Source organism: Triticum urartu, unplaced genomic scaffold, assembly GCF_003073215.2.
Source record: "Triticum urartu cultivar G1812 unplaced genomic scaffold, Tu2.1 TuUngrouped_contig_5298, whole genome shotgun sequence".
In the NCBI taxonomy this organism is placed as follows: Eukaryota; Viridiplantae; Streptophyta; class Magnoliopsida; order Poales; family Poaceae; genus Triticum; species Triticum urartu.
The window spans coordinates 1-24,061 of NW_024115963.1; the positions used below are offsets into that span (position 1 = coordinate 1).

The 24,061-nt window shown below is 43.0% G+C and overlaps 3 protein-coding genes and 1 pseudogene across 4 annotated transcripts; 3 read left to right on the forward strand and 1 right to left on the reverse strand.

Moving 5' to 3' along the window:
• Nucleotides 1-35: 35 nt before the first annotated feature.
• Nucleotides 36-3,379, reverse strand: LOC125529039 (protein FAR-RED IMPAIRED RESPONSE 1-like; the record flags this gene model as incomplete). The annotated part of the gene is given in 7 exon segments (XM_048693448.1): nt 36-321; nt 429-716; nt 808-1,265; nt 1,355-1,967; nt 2,071-2,329; nt 3,101-3,180; nt 3,277-3,379. Coding segments are annotated over 6 exon segments (1,975 nt in total), but the record flags the coding sequence as incomplete, so codon positions are not given.
• A 6,332-nt stretch (nt 3,380-9,711) lies between these two features.
• LOC125529037 (G-type lectin S-receptor-like serine/threonine-protein kinase SD2-5) lies at nt 9,712-12,189 on the forward strand. The gene has a single exon (XM_048693444.1). It carries the CDS (start codon nt 9,712-9,714, stop codon nt 12,187-12,189), a length of 2,478 nt encoding a protein of 825 aa, XP_048549401.1.
• A 1,778-nt stretch (nt 12,190-13,967) lies between these two features.
• On the forward strand, nt 13,968-17,173 carry LOC125529040 (annotated as a pseudogene).
• Nucleotides 17,174-19,575: 2,402 nt separating this feature from the next.
• Nucleotides 19,576-22,886, forward strand: LOC125529038 (ubiquitin carboxyl-terminal hydrolase 2-like). Of its 2 annotated transcripts, none has more exons than XM_048693446.1 (6): nt 19,576-19,761; nt 19,999-20,080; nt 20,762-20,808; nt 21,593-21,639; nt 21,720-21,822; nt 21,909-22,886. In XM_048693446.1, exons 2-6 carry the CDS (start codon nt 20,050-20,052, stop codon nt 22,695-22,697), a joined length of 1,017 nt encoding a protein of 338 aa, XP_048549403.1. In that variant the 5' UTR covers nt 19,576-19,761; nt 19,999-20,049; the 3' UTR covers nt 22,698-22,886. The 2 variants fall into 2 exon arrangements, with proteins under 2 accessions (XP_048549403.1, XP_048549404.1); XM_048693447.1 differs by having other exon boundaries at nt 19,583-19,761; nt 19,996-20,080.
• The last annotated feature ends 1,175 nt before the right edge of the window (nt 22,887-24,061 follow it).

The following is a 24,061-nucleotide window of genomic DNA, read 5'->3' on the forward strand; positions in this document are numbered from 1 at the left end:
AGTAGCCAACAACCCTTCCCCCCTCTTTGACTGCGGTGATGCCGGCTGGGCGCGGCCGGTTGGGGGTGCTGCCTCTGCCGCGGCCATGCCTCGCTCCATTCTGTCGAGGCCGCTCATGAGGACCTCATAGTACCGTTCATCCTTACAGGCGCGGCGCGCTAGGCCAAAGAGCATATCATGCAGCACGGAGTGCCTGCACTGCTGGCACGTGTCATCCTGTGGTTCACCGCGGCAGTGCATCTGGCACTGCAGCGGCTTGGTTGTCCAGCGTGGCATGACGTGTAGCCTTGGTATCACACGCACCCCCAAGTGGATCATCACCTAAAACAAATTGCAGTCTAAAGATCTTGCAGGGTGTATGTACATATGGCAGCTAAGGATGCAAGATCAGAATTCTTCAGTAGCAATGGATGGAAGATAACTGTTACCTTGACGGCATGGCAGCAGAGCATCCCCGTGTGCTCAAATTGCTTGCACACGCACATGAACACCTCACCGTCTTCTCTAACTTTGACCTCATATTCCACCCTAGACCATTTCTCCCTGGTTTCACTGCTGGGATGCCGTGCTAAGTACTTCAGGTTGGGGATGACTGCCTCCACCATGTAAGATTCAGATTCGTGTATGGCTTGCACAAACAGTTCGTAAACCGGTCTTGTGTACACCTCGCTGGCGTGCTTCTCGATTGGCAGATTTGTTTTCAGAACAATCTCATCCTGCACGAAAGCAATAATTCGCCGTAGCTTAGTCTTAGCTCATCAAGAACACATCACAAAAAATCTGTTAATTTCCTGAAGTTAAGCTTACCATAGTAGTCGGCTTATCCTCAAACCCATAGTCCGGTTCTTGATCGGACCGCAGTTCCACGTACTGTTTGACGAAAAGCTCCATTGAGCAATCCCGTGGAACATGTTGTTTCAGTAAGTGTTTCGCGCTCTCGCTCTTTTGTGTGCTAGTCAGTGTAGCACAGAATGTGTCACTGAAGTATGCCTTAACCCACTTATGCCGAACCTCATAGATCTCCTGCAGAAATGGGTGGTTCTCCAATCCATGCTTCTCTAGCAGCATCTCCCATGCTCTCTCAAACTCATCAGTCGTTAGCGTGTCGGTCAGAATTCTGTGGAGCTCCACCCGGAATCTACTACTTTTGGTGTAATGAAAACCGAGGTACTCCTTTGCCCTTCCAAGGACATGCCACTTGAACCATCTGTGTGTGGTGGATGGCAGTACCTCCAACACAGCTTCCTCAATTGCCTCGCAGCGATCTACAGAATTTTAAGCAAAACAAGTTAGATGGCTGCGCTGCAGAAAAATACTATTGGGTAGGGAAAAGCGTGTACAGAAGTAATCTTACCGGTCAGTATAGTTTGGGGGTGTTTCCCACCCATTAATTGGAAGAACTGACTCAACACCCATTTGAAGCTCTCCGTTTTCTCGTTTATCATCAGCACCCCACCAAGCACTATGATCTCGAAGTAGTTGTTGACTCCAACAAAAAGGCCGAACGGCATTCCATACACGTCCGATCTGTAGGTTGTGTCGAAGATAATCACATCACCAAAGTATTGGTACTGAACGCTCTGGCCACTGGTCCAGAGTAGTGGCCTTACTCTACAGTTACTATCAACCTGCAAGCCAGAATACTCAAATGTTGGATCCTTTGCTTTGATCCTAGCAAAGGTTTCCACGGTCTTTCTGAGATCCTCAGACAGCAGATCCTTTGCTTCATTATCAGCAATGTGTGGCACATTGTTTTCCCTTAGTTGGCGAATCAAGTCCCTTGTGTTCTTGTCGATACTGTTGTGAGACTGCCAGGATGACCTCTGCGCACACGTCTTAGAAAGTGGATGGTTATGCCCAACTTGATGTTCGCATACACACCATCCACCGTCTCTGGATCTCAGCAAAAGAATCGACGCCGTGCATTCACACCGACGGAATGAATTGCTGTCCTTGCTTGGTTTCCCCTGTAGAATATAACATTTTTCCGAGCATTGGTACTGGGTTGAGATCAGCAACACAAAAATCAGAAGTACTACCTTGACCACAAGGGGGGGATGAATGCCATACCTCACATGCGCAAACAAATTGCTGTATGCATTTAGTTCCATGAGAATCCACACTACTCGGTCCATAGGTGACTCCGAATCCAGATTCCCAGGAATAAATGTTGTAGAATTCATAGGCCTCATCAAGAGAAACAAAGAGAGTCCCCACGGTTGGATTGACCACGGCCTCAGTTTCCCTCTGCTCGAACCCTGCAATTGCCTTCTCCAGTGCGCTGACACGACACACAGAAGCAGATCCATGTTCATCTCCCAGCCGTTCCCTACAAAAATTGTGCATAGATCAGCAGTAAGTTGATGAATGGGAGTACAATTTCCTAACTTTGCACCAGCCGGCACACAACAGAACATCATCTAAAGATAATGACATTGAAAAAGTACTGAAGGTCTGAAGCATCCATATATTTCACGTATCTGAATTCCAATATCCGGCAACACAGCCAGGCTATGAATGTTTCTTTGCCTATCTATATGCATAGAATGCTCACAAAGTGGGAAGCATCAAATGAGTGCAAATGACAAGACTGAGATATGTACTGCAAGGTCAAGAATGGGTTCTTAATTAGCACCAGCCTGTCGATAATGAAACAAACCTAATATATCCACGATTGGGCTGTGAATTTCAATCAATAGGAGTAGAGTACTGAGTACATGCTCTGGACTGGGATTGTAGCGTCTGTGCAGATGGATCGATGCATTTAGCTGTCACAGGAAATGGATCTGTTCATAATGATCTACCACAGAATTGGAACATACAAAAGCAGAGAGCCTGACTGAACTTGTTTGGGCGAAAATCACAGGCAGCTAACTACTCGCAACCACCTAAAACCCTAACCCCCAAATCCTTGTGGATTAACTAGTCAAGGATTCCTACATCCAGGGATAAATTAATTATTAATCCGCATGCCCTGTTCCATGGAGTTAGGTCGCAGTCATCCAGATCCAGCCAACCTCCGCGGTCCCTGACAGAGACGGAAACACCCAGAAGAAAAGTGAACAGCATACAGCGCTAGCGCGACGGCGAGGTTGAGTACCTAGGACGAGTGGCGGCGGCGGCGGCGCCATGGGCGTCCGGGTGCGGCATCTCCGAATCCTTCTCCGTCATCTCGACCCTGTACCAACGAAACGAAACGAAACGCCTGCGGTTAAGTAGTAGTTCGCGGGCCGGACCGGAGCGGCGAAGTTGAACAAGGAAGTGGCAGGCTGAACCCGGCTGCTCCTTCCCCGGCGGCGACAACTCCGGGGGCCGTCTCTGTCGCCCGCGGCTGTTGGGATGTACAGTACGGCGCAGGAAGAAGAATGTTAGTTTTTTTCCCGCAAAAAAAAGAATTACCCTTTTTTTTTTCTTTATCACCCTTTGCACCACGTAGACCGTAGACTGCCAATTTTGTTTTATAGTCACTTATTTCTCCCTCTGTTTCATCAAAATATAAGACGAATTACACTCTTGATTAATAAGGTCAAATATTTCGATGCTTGATCAAGTTTGTAGCAAAATCAATACTGATTTCACTTTGACCAACACATGCCGTATACAGTATTGTGAAAATCATGTCGATTTGGATGATTTAATCTGGAAGATCTCATCAAAACCAAGGCAACGGTGAAAATACATTGTTCTTTCGAGGCTCCATTTGAGCATAGTGTCTTTTTGAGGTTTCATGATTTGGTTTCATAATTTGGTTTTTGTGAGCTGGTACCATTTATCTTGAAGTTAGCCAACTCCAACCAATAATACATTTTTTTGAAAAACCCCTTCCATATGTTAATTAATCAAAAATGTTCGTACAATCATCCGTTGCAGCTTTTCCTGCACAAGGCAAATTAATAAAATAAACTTCGCAATCTCATGTGCCATCCTACTGGCCTTCCTGTTAATCTTGGACAGCTTAAAATTTGTCAGCGTCTTAGAGACACTCACCGCTTCCTTCTTAAGATCAACAAGGGGGGACTTGTCAAACTTATCATTTCCAAGAAAAGGAAACCACAAAAGAACAATTAGTTTTCAAGGTGATGGGCTTGTGGACCTTCATCAACACTATTGCAGGCCGTATATAATCCCATAAGGAAAGTGATAACTTCTACCTACGTAGGGCAGTTGTTGTAACATCCCAAATCTTCAATTTGCAATGTTATACATTAGATCATTATTGCATATCATGCTTTATTTGCATTTTGGTTTGATTCTAGAAATTCTACGCAACTCAAGGACCCGCAGAGAGAGTTGGGGATTTGATTATTTTCATATTCGAGTTTTTCTTGAATTTTGAAAAGAGGATCGTTTGGTTTTAATTATTTTCTCTTTGAATATTTCTATTATGAAAATAAAAGAGAGAGGATAAAATGACTTCCTCAAAATAAAGAAATATCGGAGATTTAATGTTAAAACCAAATAAGATTTTTATTCGGAGTTTCATCGCTATTTTATTTGAATTAGGAAAAATATGCGTTTTTCAAAATTGCATTTTAGGACCAAATAAATATTCACCTTGTCCGGCCTATTTTTAGAGGACGGGAAAATTTTATTTCGGGATTTTTAGAGTCCTTTAGTACTTCTTTTCTTTCTTTTTCTGCACGTCGAAATTATTTAAAAAAAAGTCAAACCGACTCCGAGCCATACCCGAGCGGGACTCCGCCCGGGGGGCTTTATAAGCCGCCACCCCCCTGCCCACCGAAGCCGACCAGCCGCCGAAGCCCACCCGCGCCCAAAACCCTAACCCTAGCCGCCCGCGCCGCCAGACGCCGCCCCGCCAACACGACGGAGGTAGTCGCCATCCCCGGCTCGGTTTCGCGAGAAAAACCGTCCGGTTTTTTTTTGAAAACCTAGATTCGTTTTTTTCAGATCCGGTTCGTTTTTTTTCGTTTAGTTATTTAGCGAACGCCCGTTCGTTAGTTCGTTTTAACGAACAGTTTTCACCGTTTAGCCGCAGACAGCGAACGTTCGTTCGTTAGCCTGTTCGTCAGTTTTTCTTTTTCTCGGATTTTCCGCGATTATTTTCGATCGTGATTTCTGATCTGATTTTCGTTTTAGTTTAACTTTCCGCTCGTTTATCGGAATCAGGCGATTCAAGCGCCTAGAGTTTCATCTCGAAACCCTCTTTCTGTTTAACCAACTTAAACAAGTTTTTGCTACTGTAAAATTTGACTTTAGTCCAGATTAGTAATCGAAGCTTGTTTCTTTCGCAGTTTGAGTTTTGTTGCTTCGTTTGATTTGATTCTTTTTGCAAACCGGAGTTCTTAAGTTGAACTTTCTGATTAGATCTCTTATTTGAGTTTTACCCGTGCCCTTGCTTGATTGCTTATTGTATGCTTGTTTATTTGCGATAGAGTACCCGGAGTGCGAAGCGTGCTACTACGAGTCTCTAGGTTTTGCGGATCATCAGCAAGGCAAGTAACACTTTGATCATACCTCTTTACTACCCAGTTTTATTGCATTAGATCAATCATCAAACAATTGCATGGTTAGGATCTGATTTAAATTGTGGGTTTGGGAAGTAGTTGAGGTAGTACCTATTCACCTGTTTATTATCAAACATTGGGAGTTACCTCTACGTTGCTTATACTGCTATGCTATGCTTGTAGACGAGGATTGGGTTTGAGTGTATCCATGACAGATGTGAGTTTTGTTAATTAATGGTTCTACTTAAGGTGACAACTTTAATACACATCTGGGTAGATTGAGGCACCTGGGGAATTCCAGTGATTGCCTGTATTTTTGGAAATCCCGGGGTACCGTGTGATTTTCCTATGGACTGCCACCCAGGCTCAAAGGGATCATAAGATTATTCATGCGAGAAACTTCCGTGTGCAGCCACATGCCATTATGGGCTCTGGTATAGTTGAGTAAGTTGTGGGAAACTTTTCCATGATGGGCTAGCAGATGTAGGGGATTGTAGGTGTACAGGCCTATCTATCGATTAAAGGGACCTCTTCTGAAAGACGGTGTCTCGGTCATCCGTTTCTGAAACATCATGTAGTGCGAGAAATTCAACGGAGGAGATCGAGTCTTGTGGGGAAAAGTGCACAAACCTCTGCAAAGTGTACAAACTAATCATGGTTAGTCGTGTCCCCAGTTATGGACATCTTGAGTATCTAGTTTCTGGATTATCATGTGGATCTCATCACTCTATTACTCTAAATTAATTTTGATTGGGTTGTTAATTACTTTTAATTGGGATTGAGATGGGGTTTACCATTCTCAATGTTTTCAACCAACTTTGTAGTTAAATAAACTATATTCCTTTGTTGTAGGGAAAATTTGGCTTTTCGCAAAAACATATTAACCATACAGTCTCCACCAGCCAAATATGCATGTAGATGATAGCTTTATTCTGTTCATTACTCTCTTGTGTTACATTGCCAGCATATTCCATGTGCTGACCCATTTTCGGGCTGCAACGTATCATATTGCAGACTTTTCAGATGACGAGTAAGGAGCCTTAGGTCGTGGTCTTTCATTCAGTGATGCCGTTGGAGTTGATGGATTCACTTTATCTTTCAAGCCTTCCGCTGTTATCGTATTAGATGATCTTAAGCCATATTATTGTAGTAAGTTCTCTTTTGAGACATTCGATGTAATAAGTGTGTGATTGCTACTATGTTATAAATCCTTCAAGTACTGTGCATGTCAGCATTACCGATCTAGGGATGTCACTGATGCACAGAGATCAGACTGTTTGAGGTCTGGTCGCTATAGTTGTCTTACAAGCAACATAACAAATCAAATGAAATAGATACATGCAGCACAGTTTGTAGGATCTCTTCCATCGTGGTCACATTTTATAGTGAAGATATGTCAATATTCCATAGCTGCAAGTAGAGGCCGAAGGGCCTCTTCCATCGTGGTCCCAGGGGAAAATAAATAAACGGGGTAATAATAAAAAGATCTGGAAGATGAAGATGCCTCTTAAAAATAAAATCTTTGCATGGTATTTTCGTCGTGGAGTCAATCTTACTAAAGAAGTAAAGATAACCTTATTAAGAGGAATTGGCATGGAAGTACGCAATATGTCTTTTGTCAGCATGATGAAACAATAAAACATTTGTTTTTTCAATGCAAATTGGCTCGTTCTATATGGTCAGTTATCCAAATAGCTTCTGGCTTGTATCCTTCGTGTAGTGTTGCTAATATATTTGGCAACTGGTTACATGGGATTGATCACATGTTTAGAACTCTTCTCAGGGTGGGAGCGCTTGCCATTATTTGGTCGCTTTGACTATGGCGAAATGATAAGGTTTCTAAAGATAAAAGTACTTCTCTTATGCAGGTTATTTATCTACAGATGTACCAGAGCTCTTCGTTTATGGTCCTCTCTATAACGTGTGGAGAATCGAGACCTGTTTACGGAGGTGTGTACACGATTGGAGGCTACGGCGAGGGATATTTTTACCCAACATGGGTGGCGGCATGATCTTAGGATTGTCCCCCCTCCGGTTTAGGCGTTATAAAGATTATACATGCGTCTTTGTATTTCATCTCTTTTTATTTTTGGTTTTTATGAGAGGATCTTGTTTGGCTGTGTACATCTTAATTATGTAGAAGCTGAGTGTAATGCTTAAGCCATTTAAGTAATAAAACGCCCCTTATTGGAAAACATAAAACGGGGTATCTGAGGTGCAGAGGCCGGAGAACAATCTTTACGATGATTATATGTGTCCCATATTATAGGAGGAGACTCGTCTTCATTGATCTCAACAATAGCAGGAGAAATTTATCTTGTGTCCCACTTGGGCCTCCCTTTCTTAGAAACACCGTACTAGCCATATGTTTGTGTTTTTACGATCACAAAGATACCAAAATTACAAAGATATCATTGTACTATCATATTTCTTCAAAAAATCTATGCTTCCTTCAATTTCACCATGTTCTGAATCTTCGTTGTCTAGAATGAAAAATGAAAGTAAATATTACTATTCAACAAACAAAGCAGATCTAGTGCAAGATAATGTTTCCCCTACACCTCCATATATTCATGAGATGGCCAGTTGGTCACTACTTCACAAGATAAAGAAAACAAAATTATTAAACATATCCTAGTGCAAGATCATACTCATTGTCCAAACAATATTGTTTTTCACCCTCTATAAAAACAGGAAACTATAAGCCCTCTATAAAAACCGAAATCTACAAGCCTCTATAAAAACAGGATTTCACCTTCTTCAGCTGGAACTTTATTCAATACAAAATTTCATGAAAAAACAACACTCCACAAATGCTTTCGTAAAAAAACAAAATTGATGTTCCAAAAAGTCTGTTTTTTGGAGCATCAATTTTTTTTTATGGAAGCATTTTTGGATTGTTGTTTCTTCATGAATTTTAGCACCCATATTCGGAATTCGTCAATGTTTGTTTTAAAAAAATCAAAATTTTCAGATTTTTTTCTATTTTTGTTATTTTACTGTTCACGAGGGCGCATATGAGCTCGGGTGCAGAAACTTAATGTCCAGCACCTGCCATATGTCATAATAAAAATAACATAGAAATGTGCAATACTGGTCATGAAGAAGGAAAAAAAAAACATGCATGACTATTGTGGCGTAGGCAAGAATTTGAGTTTGAATTCTTTTGAGCATAAGACACATTGTCACACATTTTATTATTATTATTTTTCAAAAGGAGGAATCCCCCCAACATGATGCCTGCAGCCATATTATTAAATGAAATCTCCAACAAGTACATAGTGTGGTACATAGTCTCGAAAAGATAAAATTGCATGGGTTCAACTGCACTAAACTCCATCAATCGAGCATGTTGTTATGACGTCTTTGATTCAAAGGATTTTCATATGAACTATGGAGAATTAGAATCCTAGGTTGTTTGATTTGTAGTATGGAATCCTATAGGAAAATTTTCCAAGGATTCCTTTGCACTACATTACAAAGAAAATTTTAGATCCGCTCAAACCTTTTGAAAGTAATCTTTAGTTTTTCCTAGGGTGCAAGCATTGGAAATTTCATACTAGAAATTTAATCATGTAGAATTCGACCAGACTTGGCCTTCTTTTAGTAGCAAGAGATCACGAACAACACATTTATATCTTACAAGTATATTATCTTATACTCCGGTGAAAGAATGCAGAGATATGCCTATAGATACAAAATTCTTTGTGGATTGTATTATTTCTCTCTTGAACACAAATAGATACATACTTCCTTCGTCCGGAATTACTTGTCACGAAAATGGATAAAAATGTGAATGAATAAATTGAGTCGCGTTCAACAGGGATGAGCTGCAGCTGACACTTGTTGACGCACAGTCCCACGGTTCAGCGCTTGGGCCGGCACAAGCGGTCCAGCCACTAGCATGTAAACAAATGAAATAGCTTGGGCCGGCAACAAGGCCGGCACAGCGACAGTGAAGCTTCTGAACTAGTCAGGCAGCGAAGCTTTTGCATTAATCAAAACGTAAAAAAAGAGCAATCCATCTTTCCAACACCAAAGAACTGGAGAAGAGAACGGATGACCAGAAAGAGAGTTCTGGAGAAGAGAACTGGCTAGACCATCTTCTACACAGCGGCGCAGTACAGGTTAGACCTTGTGATCTTTGCTTCTACGTACTACTCCGCAAAGCTCATCTCGAGCTTGCTTGCCATGCATAGGCCAGTAACTGACTGGTTTACTGGTTACAGTTTCGGTTTGACGCACCATGGGTCCTGCCGTTCTCTTCTTCCTCGTGCTTGCGGCTGCAGCACCCTTGCACTTGGCGGCGCAAACCTTGGATGATTCCATGGCCAAACCCTCGACGGTTTGGATCAACAACATTTTTCTCGGCCTCGGCATCAGCGGCCTCCGCACCATCGTCACCCGTCCTCTAGGACCAGAAACTCAAGCTCGCCATGACTCCGAACATGATGTTGCCGCAGGGTTCATATGTGTCTACTCCCAGTCACCATGCAACGATTTCCTCTTTGCAGTATTCATTTACGAGAAGTATAGTTTGAGCATCAATGCAGTTGATGCCAAAGATATAAAAGCTCCGCAGGTGTTCTGGTCTGCCAACCGGGCTCGCCCTGTCAGGGAGAATGCAACCCTTGAGCTTACCTCCAATGGGAACCTGGTCCTCGGCAATGACGATGGTAGCCCTGTCTGGTCCAGCGGCACCTCAGGACGGTCTGTAGCCAGCATGGTGATGACCGACATGGGCAATCTTGTGTTGTTCGATCAGAGAAATGCAACAGTGTGGCAGTCGTTTGATCATCCTACTGACACATTGCTCCCTGGGCAGTCACTTCTGAAAGGTATGAAGCTGAAAGCAAGTAGCTCTGCAACAAATACGACTGAGAATCAATTGTATATCACTTTAGCCCCGTATGGGTTATGTGCTTATGTTGAATCCACACCACCACAACCCTACTACTGTTCATCATTGGTACCCGGCGTCAAGAAAGGAAATGATCCAACAAATGTTACATTCATGAATGGATGCCTCACCATCTCTGTGCAGTCAGATTATTATGATCAAATCCCATTGCCAGCCACTACATCGACCCAGTACATGACATTAGATTCAGATGGACATATGAGAGTGTATGAATGGTCTGATAGAAAATGGAGAGTGAATTATGATTTAATGCAAATAGATGATTGTGCTTACCCAACAGTATGTGGGGAGTACGGCATATGCAGCCAGGGGCAATGTACTTGTCCACTTCAAAACTATTCTACTTTAGACTACTTCAAGCCTGTGGATGAGCGGAAGCCAAAACTTGGTTGCACTCCAACAACTGAAATATCTTGTCAAGAAATACAACACCATCGGCTCTTGATACTTACTGATATTTCTTACTTTGATAACAGCCACGAGGTTATGAATTTAGACGAAGATGACTGTAAGCAGGCCTGCTTGAAGAACTGCTCATGTAAGGCCGTTATGTTCAGCTATAACCGATCGGGTCCTAGCAGATGTACCTGGATGGTAAAGGTCTTTTCCTTGCAAGCAATACAACCTATAGCCAACTTAAGTTCCTCTGTTTACCTCAAGGTGCAGCTTAGCCCCTCCATTTCTGCATCAACTTCAAACAAAACAAAAGTAATGTTAGGTGCTACATTTGGAGCTATTGTCACTCTTGTATTGCTTGTCATTATTGTCACTCTTTATCTGCGAAGGAGAAATAAGTACGAAGACAAAGACGAGGAATTTGATTTAGATCAATTTCCTGGAATGAAAACAAGGTTTTCTCTTGATAAGTTGACAGAATGCACTGAAGGATTCGGCAAGAAACTCGGAGAAGGTGGGTTTGGGTCAGTTTTTGAAGGGAAATTAGGTGAAGATAGAATTGCGGTAAAACGTTTGGAAGGTGCTAGACAGGGAAAGAAAGAGTTCTTGGCAGAGGTTGAGACTATTGGCAGCATTGAACACATCAATCTTGTCAACCTGATTGGGTTTTGTGCAGAGAAGTCCGAGAGGCTTCTGGTATATGAATATATGCCAAGAGGATCGCTTGATAGGTGGATCTATTACCGTCATAACAACGACCCTCTTGATTGGTGTACTCGTTGTAGGATCATATTGGATATTGCCAAGGGCCTGTGTTATCTTCATGAGGAGTGCAGGCGAAAAATTGCTCATCTTGACATCAAACCACAAAATATTCTCTTGGATGATAATTTCAATGCCAAAGTAGCTGATTTTGGACTATGTAAGTTAATAAACAGGGACCAAAGCAAGGTAGTAACCGTGATGAGAGGAACACCTGGATATCTGGCACCTGAATGGTTGACATCACGGATCACTGAAAAAGTGGATGTCTACAGCTTTGGAGTTGTTGTCATGGAAATAGTAAGTGGAAGAAAAAATATTGACAATTCTCAAGCCGAGGAGGAAGTTCAGCTCATACATATATTACGGGAAAAAGAACAAAACAGTCAATTAATTGACCTGATCGACAAACATAGTGGTGATATGGTGTCACACCAGGAGGAAGTGATTCAAATGATGAAGCTCGCAGTGTGGTGCTTGCAAAATGACAGCACTCGAAGGCCTTCAATGTCAACAGTGATCAAGGTATTGGAAGGTTCAGTGGGCGTAGAAACTTTTGATGCAAATTCAAGCATGTTTGTTCAAGATAATCTGTCCACACATTCAGGTCCATCTCAAGCATCCATATTATCAGGCCCAAGGTGAAACGGGTGGATAATGAAATTGATTTCTATGTTTTTGCTTTTGTATCCTGTATTGTATATGCTATGGAATTATGTTTGGATATCTTAAATTGTAGCTTGCAGCCAATATATAATATGTTTGATTGCCCGGTGAAGTATCTGACTGTGGACTCATACCTTGATGAATTATGTTTGAATGTCACGTCGGTCCAGCGTTAATCTTATCTGTCCGAAGGTGAGATGGCTGGTCAATGAGGATGATTTGCTTGTCTTACATGGATTCTGTGTCCCTCTCCTGCCATTATGTTTGATTGGGTGTGGCACCATACTCCATGGAGATACATAACGTTGGTTTTCTATACAAAACATAAGCGATATTATTTGAATAAAAGCCAGTTGACATTTAGTTAGCTCAATTAGGTCTCAAACTCGATTGGGAATTGGGATGAAAGTTAATATCAACTTGATGTTCTTCTGCAAGTTGCAACTTACAGTGTGCTGACAAACAATTCGAATTGCAGGCTTCGGTGCTTTCCAATTCAGTGAAACTATACCCATCAAGGTTTGTGCAGTTAAACTTACATGAAAGCCGATAAACGCAGTGAACTACATTCGGATTTGATTCGCAGAAACCAAAAAACATAAGTATTATCAGCCGAGTTTGATTCAGAGCCAACTACAGCCTCATCTTTTATTTTCGATTTGGGATTTAGAACATACTGAACCGGGCAGAGGCTGCCTGTGAGGGAAAGTGGGAGGCAATAAATAAAAAACCACTATCGGGGATGTTCGCTCAAAAAGAAAACATATGATCAGTCAATTTCCCTCAAAAAAAATATGATCACTCAATTTCCATCAAAAGAAATATTATCACTCGATTTCCCTCAGAAAAAAAAAGATACCCGCACTTATATTTTTCCCAAAAAAAATTATGATCACTCGAGTTATACTGCTGAAATAATCATACAACACCCTCACAAGAAAAGTTGAAGAATAACGACTAATGAATTCGTCGCGTATTCAGCTCATATCCATATCCTGAACACTCAGGATGAACCTGTGCATCTGTGTATATTTGTTCAATATAAACCTGTGCATCTGTGTATCATAGGTCCTCAAACTATTGCAGAGGTGTCGCGTAGGTCCTCAAACTATGAAAATTGTCATCCAGGTCCTCAAAATGCAATATGTGTGTTATCCTGGTCCTCAAACTATTTCAAAGGTGTCACGTAGGTCCTTGAACTATTTTAAAGGTATCACATATATACACACTTATTACACTTCAAGTATTTTCGAGGACCTGGATGACACTTTTCATAGTTTGAGACTTACCTGACACCATCAAAATAGTTCGAAGACCTAGGATTCACTTCACTCTTCACACAAAGACGCGTCACATTGGCAACTAAATAGACGCAAAGTATTCGCAATAACAACAACAACAATAACAACAAAGCCTTTGGTCCCAAACAAGTTGGGGTAGACTAGAGGCAAAAATAAATAAATTAAATAGACACACTGCGCCATAAAAAATGATCGATCACCTAAGTGGGAGACTGGAAGTGAATCTATGACACCATTGTCCAAGTGGCATGTTGCTCCTGGTCCCCAATGCCATACTCACATACTCCCTCCATTCCACAATGTAGTGCTTCTTCTATCCTCGTGCTTTAACTTTGATCGTAAATTTAACTACCAAGACCGATTGCGGCGGGATCAAAAGTTATATCAGTGAATTCGTATTCAAAAGAAGTTTTCAATTATATAATTTTTTCTCCCGCCGCAGTCGGTCTCGTTGGTTAAATTTATGGTCAAAGTTGAACCTCGGAAAGCGCAAGCGCACTATATTTTGGAATGGAGGGAGTATGAAAAGCTTCATCAAACATATGTTGATTTGGTTTCCACACAGTTGACAAGTTCAGATTTACTCCCTCCATCCCATAATATATAAGAGCGTTTTTGACACTAGCAGAAATAGTTGCCCATTGTTGAAGAACAGAGTTCAGAGATACCCACGGCACGGAAGACATAATCTGAAGTTCTAAAGTTCAGAGTTATACCAGTGCAGGCTCAGACTTGTCAAGCATGATGGAGATACCCCTTCTGCTTGCCTTAAATAACTTTTGCTGACTGGAGCACATCATTTCCTGGCTAACAGGGAAGAGCCGTGAGCGGTAGACCACATGACGAGCCCGCAGAGACCTGCTGACTTGTACTCCTGGTGTGACACCATGTTGCCACTATGTTTGCGGCTCCGAATCATCAGGTGCGACCGTGTGATCTTGTTGTTTACTCTGCTAGTTCATCCCCAGTTTCTTGGTGGCTTATCATAAGCCAAGAATGAACTGATTATTCTTGATTACAGACCATGTTTCCGACAGGCAGAATGGGTCCTGCCAATATCTTCCTCCTGGTAATTGCAACTGCGGCACCACTTCTCTTCACGGCGCACCCCTTGAGCTATTCCATAGCCAAACCATCAACGTCGTGGATCAACCAAACCCCCTCCAAGGTCCAATTCAAAATACAACTCCATACAATGGTCACCAGTTCCGTACAAATACAACAAGCACTTTACCTAGACTACATGTCTGCCTTTGCCGTGGGGTTCGTTTGTGCCTCCACCACCACATGCGACGTGTCTCTCTTTGCTGTCTTCATTGTTTACTTTAACTATGATGGCACAGTAGACCATGGTCATCCAGTGCAGGTGGTATGGTGTGCCAACAGGAATCATCTTGTTAGGGAGAATGCCACCCTTGATTTCACTACTGATGGAAACTTGGTCCTCCATGATGCCGACGGTAGCCACGTCTGGTCAAGCAACAGCTCAGGCCGGTCTGTAGCTAGCATGTTGATCACCGAGATCGGCAATCTGGTGCTATTTGATAATAAGAATGCAACTATGTGGCAGTCATTTAATCATCCTACTGACACATTGGTCCTTGGACAATCACTTCTGGAAGGTATGAGGCTCACAGCAAGTACTTCTGCAACAAATACAACCGAGAATCAGCTCTATATCACTGTAGGCCCAGATGGATTATATGCTTACGCTGAATCCACACGACCACAACTCTATTATTATTCGTCATGGGTGCCCAACGACAAGAAAGGAAACGGTTCAATGAATGTTACATTCATGAATGGAAGCCTTAGCATCTTTGTGCATCCAAACAAATACTTTTTGCAAATCTCACTACAAGTAGCAGAATCTACTACCCAGTGCCTGAGATTAGATCCAGATGGGCACATGAGGTTGTATGAATGGTCTAATGTAGTGCTAGTGCATGATATAATGGCATTGGATGATTGTGATTACCCAACAATATGCGGGGAATACGGCATATGCACAGAGGGCGAGGGCGCTTGTCCAGTTGAGAATAATTCTGGTTCAAGCTACTTCAAGCCTGTTGACGATCGGAAGCTAAATCTTGGTTGCACGCCAATGATTCCAATATCTTGTGAAGAAATTCAACACCACCGGCTTTTCACACTTGCTGACATTTCTTATTTTGATAACAACTGCACGGTTGTGAATGCAATAAACGAAGATGATTGTAAGCAAGCCTGCTTGAAGAACTGTTCCTGTAGGGCCGTCATGTTCAGCTATTATGACCAGTTGGGTCATGGCCTATGTATCTGGATGACAAAGATATTCTCCTTCCGCTCATTACAACAAGCAGAATTAGATGCAACAACCTTTAGTAACAACTCTTTTGCTTACCTCAAGGTGCAGGTTAGCCCCTCGAATTCAAACAAAAAAAAGGTGATGTTAGGTGCTGCACTTGGAGCTATTGCTACTCTTGTATTATTAGTTATTCTTGTCGCTCTTTATCTACAAAGAAAGAGGAAGTATGAATACAAAGATGATGAAACTGATTTTGGTCAATTACCTGGAATGCCAACAAGGTTTTCGCTTGAGCAGTTGGGTGAATGTACTGAAGGATTCGGTAAGAAACTCGGAGAAGGTGGGTTTGGTTCAGTCTTTGAAGGGAAATTAGGTGAAGAAAGAGTTGCAGTGAAACGTTTGGAAGGTGCTAGACAAGGAAAGAAATAATTCTTGGCAGAGGTCGAGACCATTGGAAGCATTGAACACATCAATCTTGTCAAACTGATTGGATTTTGTGCAGAGAAGTCGGAAAGGCTTCTAGTATATGAATATATGTCAAGTGGGTCGCTTGATAGGTGGATCTATTACCGTCATAACAACAACGCTCTTGATTGGCGCACTCGTTGTAGGATCATATTGGATATTGCCAAGGGCCTGTGTTATCTTCATGAGGAGTGCAGGAGAAAAATTGCTCATCTGGACATCAAACCACAAAATATTCTCTTGGATGAGAACTTCAATGCCAAAGTAGGCGATTTTGGACTATGTAAGTTAATAAATAGGGATCAAAGCAAGGTAGTGACTATGATGAGAGGAACACCCGGATATCTTGCACCTGAATGGTTGACGTCACGGATCACTGAAAAAGTGGATGTCTACAGCTTTGGAGTTGTTGTGATGGAAATATTAAGTGGGAGAAAAAATATTGACCATTCTCAGGCTGAGGAGGAAGTTCAGCTCATAAATATATTGCGAGAAAAAGAACGAAACAATCGATTGATTGATCTGATCGACAAACATAGTGACGATATGGTGTCACACCATGAGGAAGTGATTCAAATGATGAAGCTCGCAATATGGTGCCTGCAAAATGACAGCAGACGAAGGCCTTCAATGTCAACAGTGATCAAGGTATTGGATGGTGCAGTGACCATAGAAACTTTTGATGCAAATTCAATCATGTTTGTTCAAGATAATCCATCCACATATTCAGGTCCATCTCAAGCATCCATATTATCAGGCCCAAGGTGAAACGGGTGGATAATGAAATTAATTTCTATGTTTTTGTTTTTGCTTTTGCATATTTGTATTTTATATACTCTGGAATTATGTTTGGATATCTTAAATTGTAACTTCCAGCCAATATATATGTTTGATTGTCCAGTGAAGTATCTCACTGTTGACTCAGACCTTTAGAGCTGAAAAAACGGTAGTGCCATGTGACGTGTGCCAGAAAAGATACTAGGTGGTGGCAGATGAAGTACTTATAAAGTGGAGATAGTGCCTACTGTGGTAGGGAGAAACTACATTTGTTAGTGACTATTCTAGATAATCCATCCGCAGATTCAGCATTGGCATCCATCCAGCGTTAATCTTATCTGTCCCAAGGTGAGGTAGGTGGTCACCCAGTATGCTTTTCTTGCAACAGATCTTTCTTTTGACAAGGATAGTATGCTTGTCTTACATGGATTCTGTGCCCCTCTCACATTTCTACACTTGGGACTATATCTGAAACATTTTCAGCCACTATGTTTGCTTGCGTGTGACACAATGCTGCACATCTGAAGGTGGAAAGTGGTACTACATAGCATTGGTGCTATATAAAGTAGAAGTGAATGTATTTGGCATTTAATTAGCTGAAACTCAATTGGGAATTGGGGGTTCTATCAAACCAAACTGAATGGGAGGTAGAAGATTTTCACGATGTTCTTCTGCAAAGTTGCAACTCACAGTGTATCGATATGTTTCAAGGGATATCGAGTGTTTTTAAATACTTTGCCTGCATCTTCAGTGCTCTGCTTTCCAATGTAGTGAGAATATACCATCAAGATCTGCGGAATTTAAATTACACAAGGGCTAATAAAATAAACACTAGTATCCAAAAACTAAGCAGCACATTATCCTTTGAGAAACCTCTTATTTGACACCCATCAGTTGAATTGATAACACCAGTTCAATGATTCCAAAAATTTAACAATCAAGAATTCAGATATGATTCACAGCCCACCACAGTCCCACTTTCTAATCTGTTTAGGTGTCCTCCAGAACTGGATTGTTGGGTTTAAACCAAAAGATTCAGTAACATAAGACTGTGATTCCACAACCCAAATCGTACAGAACCGAGCAGAGGTGGCCTGTGAGGGGGAGAAGGAGGAACCTGGCGAAGCAGAGGCTCCTTGGGGGAGAAAGTGTCCTTGAGGCGGCGGCCGGCGCCACACGCTGCTCGCTGCCGCCAGCGCGCCGGAGGAGCGCCTCGGCGTCGCGTGAGGTGAACCGCAGCGGCAGGAGGTCGGACTGGCCGCTCTTACCAAGCCACGCGAGGAAACCATGCCGGGCAGCGGCGGCACCGGGTCGCCGGAGCTTTGAGGGTTCGCGGCGGAGGGGGAGGAGCCGTCCAAGGGGGATGAGTGATGAGGCAGCTCGAGGCCGTACAAGAAACAAACAAAAACAACAGATCTGTAAAAAAACGTTCGAAATATTGGAGGGTTAAACGGTAAAATCACAAAATTTAGGAATTAAACATGTTTATTTGAAATGCACATGTTTGTGTGAGTGTCTTCTGCTTTCATGTAAATCTCGTGAAAAGGTAAAAATCCATATCTTCTATGTTTGGCCGAAAGTCTATACTTGCAGCTCTCTAAGACGAGATTCTACTTCGCTGTTACACGTTTATGTTTTACGCAATATGCCTATGAAGATCGGCACGGATTCGGATTTCGCCGTACCGACGAGAAGCAGAGGTCAGAGGTGCCCTCTGTCACAATTTTAGAAGAACTTGGTTTTGTTGCTCATGGTCAATGGTAACACAATGAAGCAAATCGCATCGGCGGCCATCGAACTTGTCGTGAAGGCGCAAGCGTGTATTTATGTGTTAGATTGGCTCCGGAAGGCCGGTTTTGAGACTCTGAAACCGCACGCCAAAGGAGCTTCAACATTTTATTTTATTTTGCATCGAATATGGGAGTTTTATTATGAAAGAATCAAACTATTACACTCAGCCAATAGGCTACTTACAAGGAAATCAGTACTCCTATCGAGCCCGCTTTAGATAACAACATTTTTGCAAAGGACTCTGCATACGATCTTAATTCTTCCCACAAAGTATTATGATGACGAGGCGAAGTATCTGGTGTATATACATACATCACCTGAAAAATGTGTGCTTTTTTCTCCTAGTATTTTCCCTATATGTCTTCGTGTTTCCACGATTTCACAATCAAGAGAATCAAAGGGGCCTATGACTAGGAGGAATCCCCTTCATCCGAGGGACAATGGCACGGATGAAACACACTATACTATTCAAAATGTTTTATCATCTTTGGGTATTGGTCGGGTAAGTTTTTCAAGGATTTGGGGTATTCATATAAAATGTGTTACCATCTTTGATGGCCGCATGCATCTCTCGGATGCAGAGGCCGGGAATAAGCCTTCTTTTTCAAAAAAAAAAAACTTTGGGTCTGATGTTTTTCATCAAACGCCCTATTTGAAATGCTTTATCATCTTTGGGTGGGTATTGGTCCCACAGATCCGGTCGGGTTGCCTGGCTCGGCTCGACCACATCAGCTCGACCGACCCACCCCTTCTTCAGGCCTCCCCCCCGCCCCCTCCCTCTTCTGCTAGCTAGGTCTCGTCTCGTCTCAACCTCACGCCGCGCCGCCGCCCCCCTCCCGTCGCCACCGCCGGAGACTGACGGAACTCCTCCCTCGCCGTCTCCACAGCCCCCGGCGAGCGCGGAGGCCCGTCTAGGCCCGTCTCCCCCAGGTACGGCGGCCCTGACCTAGCCCGCTCGGACCGGCAGAGCACTCGAATCTGAGCCCCCGTTTCCTCTCGCCGACGGCTCGATTAGGCCGAGGGCTCGATTCGGTTGCTCCAGCACCGGATTGTATGTAGCTCGCCCTCCCCGAGGTTTCGGGGGGCGCTTCGTCCGTGCCGTCTGACGCGCCGTACCGTGTCGTCTGGGGAGTGGGTACTGACAGTGCTGCTTGTGTTGCCAAGCAGGCTCGCCTCTCTCGCTCGCTCGCTGCTGCGCCGTCGGAGGATCCCGCGAGGATGTCGTGGTGCACCATCGAGTCCGACCCCGGTAAGCGAGCAATCTCTCACCGTTTACCCTGGTTTTCTTACCTAGATTAGCTGTATGTGCTCGGATTACATGCTTCGCTAGCCCTGGGTTATCCCATCAGTGCAGAGTGATGTGTTTACTTATTTGGATTGGATGGCCTGCCTTTGGGATTTGATCAATCGAGCTGTGCAGGCAATGAACTTTTAGTATCTGCTGCACTTGTGAGAATCAGAGTAGTGGACTAGTAAATTTGTGCGTTTGACAGCTTATGCTATCTGTTCGATTCGCATTGGTGTGAAAGCCTGCTCCTCTTTTATTTTCATCACAAGTTCATAACTTCACCCGAATTCGGTTCGGCTAGGGACCCTTCATTGTTACCTCCCACTGTAAGTAACTAGTTGTGAAGAAAGCCCCGAGTTAGTTGTGCTGCTCAGCAGCAGAAAATTGTATTTCTTGCGGGGAATAATCAAGTGCTGAAGTGTAAATAAAACATCCACCATGCTAGTTTGAGTAAACCACTGGTTGTACCAGTGCTTAAGTCGTCGTCCTTTATGGATACAAAATTATAGGGAGCTCTGTATCTTGTTAGTATGCTGTCTTTGTTCTTTGTTCTTTGTTCAGACTAACAGTTGGATGCAATCGTCTTGTCACTGTTTTGAACATCGCATATGCATATCTTTGACCAGAGCATATGCCTTGTAGGTGTTTTCACCGAGTTGATTCAGGAGATGCAAGTAAAAGGTGTACAGGTTAGCTTCCAGGGGTCATTGATTTCCTTATCTGAACGTAATTTAGCTATGAAACCTGTTATCAGTTACTTTTGATATGTAGTCATGCAATGGTGTAAAGTACTTGGTTGGAATTACTTGTTGAGCTGTGCAGTTTAAGAGTCTTCTGAACTGGTTTGACACTATGTTTTAAAGAATTTTATGATAACCTGATTGAATCTGAAACGAGGAACTACCTCTACTGCTGTGTGCTATGTCTGTATGATAAGCAGAGTATACATTAGTCAAGGCTTATGGTGAACTCATACTGCTATACTGGTTGTGATGACATGGACCTGCATTTAAAGAACAAATCCTTTTATGAATAGATGCACTTGAGTTTAAATAACAGTAACTTTCTAGGATAAGAGAGCCTTTTGAAGAAAATGTTGTCGGCCAGTCAAATGGCTTTGGATATAATGTGAAGACATAATAATCCTGACAGTGGTTGGGTTTTATATATGCCTGTATGCCACTGTTAAACCAATGCAAACTTAAGGCATCTTCACTGAAGCTTTTTTTCTACACCTGCTAATCTATTTCCGTGCATTCATGTTATGATAATGTTCATATGAGGCTATGGTTGTATTTTTAGTTTGATTATGCATTTAATTTTTATTACCATATTTAGGGAATTATATATTTTTTATGGATAGCATTGTATCTGAGGTTTCCAGTTATATTTGAAAAAGGCTCCTACAAGCTATTCCATTTTTGGGATGTAGCTGTTAGCCGTCTCTTACGTTGTGATGCTACTATTAAACAGGTGGAGGAGCTTTACTCTCTCGATGTGGACTCTCTTAGTCAACTACAGTGAGGATCTTTGTTGTTAGTGTCATTAATCTCTTCTCTCTGGATGTCCTTAACATATTTTTTACTTCTACTTCTCATAGGCCAGTATATGGGTTAATTTTTCTCTTCAAGTGGATGGCTGGAGGAAATGATGAACGGCCTGTTGTCAGCGACCCAAACCCAAACCTGTTCTTTGCTCGCCAGGTTAATTTCGTTTTGTTCCTGAAGCTGCCTATGTTTAGTACTTACTACTTAGCATTCAGTACTTGGTCTAATTCATCAATGTTCAGGTGATCACGAATGCATGTGCCACTCAAGCTATCCTCTCAATCCTCATGAACCGCCCAGAAATCGACATAGGTCCAGAGCTATCAAACCTGAAGGAGTTCACAGGAGCTTTCGCGCCTGACATGAAGGGCCTGGCCATCAACAACAGCGACTCCATCCGGGCTGCCCACAACAGCTTCGCAAGGCCAGAGCCATTCGTCTCCGATGAGCAGAAAGCCGCCACCAAGGACGACGAGGTCTACCACTTCATAAGCTACATACCATTCGAGGGCGTCCTGTACGAACTGGATGGCCTGAAGGAAGGGCCGATCAGCCTGGGGCAGTACCCGGGCGGGCCAGAGGACCTCGGGTGGCTGCAGATGGTGCAGCCGGTGATCCAGGAGAGGATCGAGCGCTACTCGCAGAGCGAGATCAGGTTCAACCTCATGGCCATCATCAAGAACAGGAAGGACGTGTACACCGCCGAGCTGAAGGAGCTGGAGAAGAAGAGGGAGCAGATCCTGCAGGAGCTGAGCAACGAGGCCACAGCTGCCGCAGAAAAGGAGCCCCTGAACGGCGTGCTGGCGGAGGTGGCGTTGGCGGTGGAGGCTGTGGGCGAGAAGATCGCGATGGAGGAGGAGAAGTTCAGGAAGTGGAAGACGGAGAACGTCCGGAGGAAGCACAACTACATCCCGTTCCTGTTCAACCTCCTCAAGGCGCTGGCGGAGAAGAAGCAGCTGACGCCGCTCGTCGAGAAGGCCCGGCAGCAGAAGGCCCCCGCCACCGCCGGCGCCCGCGCCAGCACGAGCTGACCGTGTCCGCCGTAGTTGGTTGGGTAGTTGAACCTGGTCATCTTTTGAGAATGCATCATGTTATCAGACACTCCTACATACAGTACCTAGTTGGCGGCTTAGAGATGTTGTTGCTGCTGAGGCTATAAACCATTTTCTGCTGAATTCTTCTTTTGCGGTGTGCTGGATTATCGATATTATTGCTGGTTAGAGCTGTAGAAGGGGTCTATTTAATCTTAAATTAAAGGAGGGTGTGGTAGGTACTTTGTCTGAAGGATATAATGGTGTTGCCTGGTATGGATGGTATGGATAACAGAGTATGATATTCTCCAACTCTTGCATCTTTGCTGTATCAATGACATGTGGGATCATGTGCCATGGTGACGTTAGCTATGTGCCGGGGAACTCGTAGTGCGGAGCAGCAACGTTCAGTTCAGTAACGCGTAATATAGCTTTGAGCGAGTAATCTGTTTTTGTATGGTGTGTTATTGACCTGTTGCATTGTTTTGTTTGCAATGCTGACAGGTTCTCTTGTAAATTTTCTGTTGCCTTTCATAAAGAAAATGTGGTGGCCTAATTTCTTGTGCAGTTACTTTGATTCTTGAGTATCGTGTGGCTTTCAGGGATGAAAAACGCATAGATAAGTTTCCGTTGCGTATTCGGTGACCGCTACTCATACTTTGCCTACATAGAGGGAACAATGTGAGCCGCTACTCATACTTTGCCTACATACAGGGAACAATGTGAGCCGCTACTCATACTTTGCCTACATACAGGGAACAATGTGAGCGAGGTCGACGATTTCAGTGACCGAGAATGCATTTTACTCCAAACAGAACATGAGGGTAAAACCTCGTGTTCTCCTGTGAGTTCATAGAATAGAGCAAGAGCAATGGAGGATGCTCAAGTTTCTCAGTTCATTCTTATTGTTTGTAAGGAAATAGAAGGAGCAAATATCTTCCATACCATGCTTTAGAAGCTGGTAGCCTGTCTCTTTAAAAATAACTATATGATTAATCTAAAAAACCTACATGTTACCTCACATATTATTACGAGCAACGGCAGCAGCATATTTTAACATGAATATTTAAATTATTAGTATGATAATTAAAAATTAAAGTCTATATCATTTATTGCACTTGATTATATATAGTAATAAAATATAGAACATAAGCGGCGTCAATTAAAAAATATGCAGTATAAATTCTAAAAAACAATAGCACAACATGAAAGTGCGTTATATCGACTAGAGGGGGGGTGAATAGGCGATTTTTATGGAAGTCTTCAGAACATGGGAGTTTTGAAGACAAACGATAAAATTAAACCTATTACCATGCAGCGGAAGGTAGGCTACACTAGGCAAACCATAGTCAAGTATTCAATGA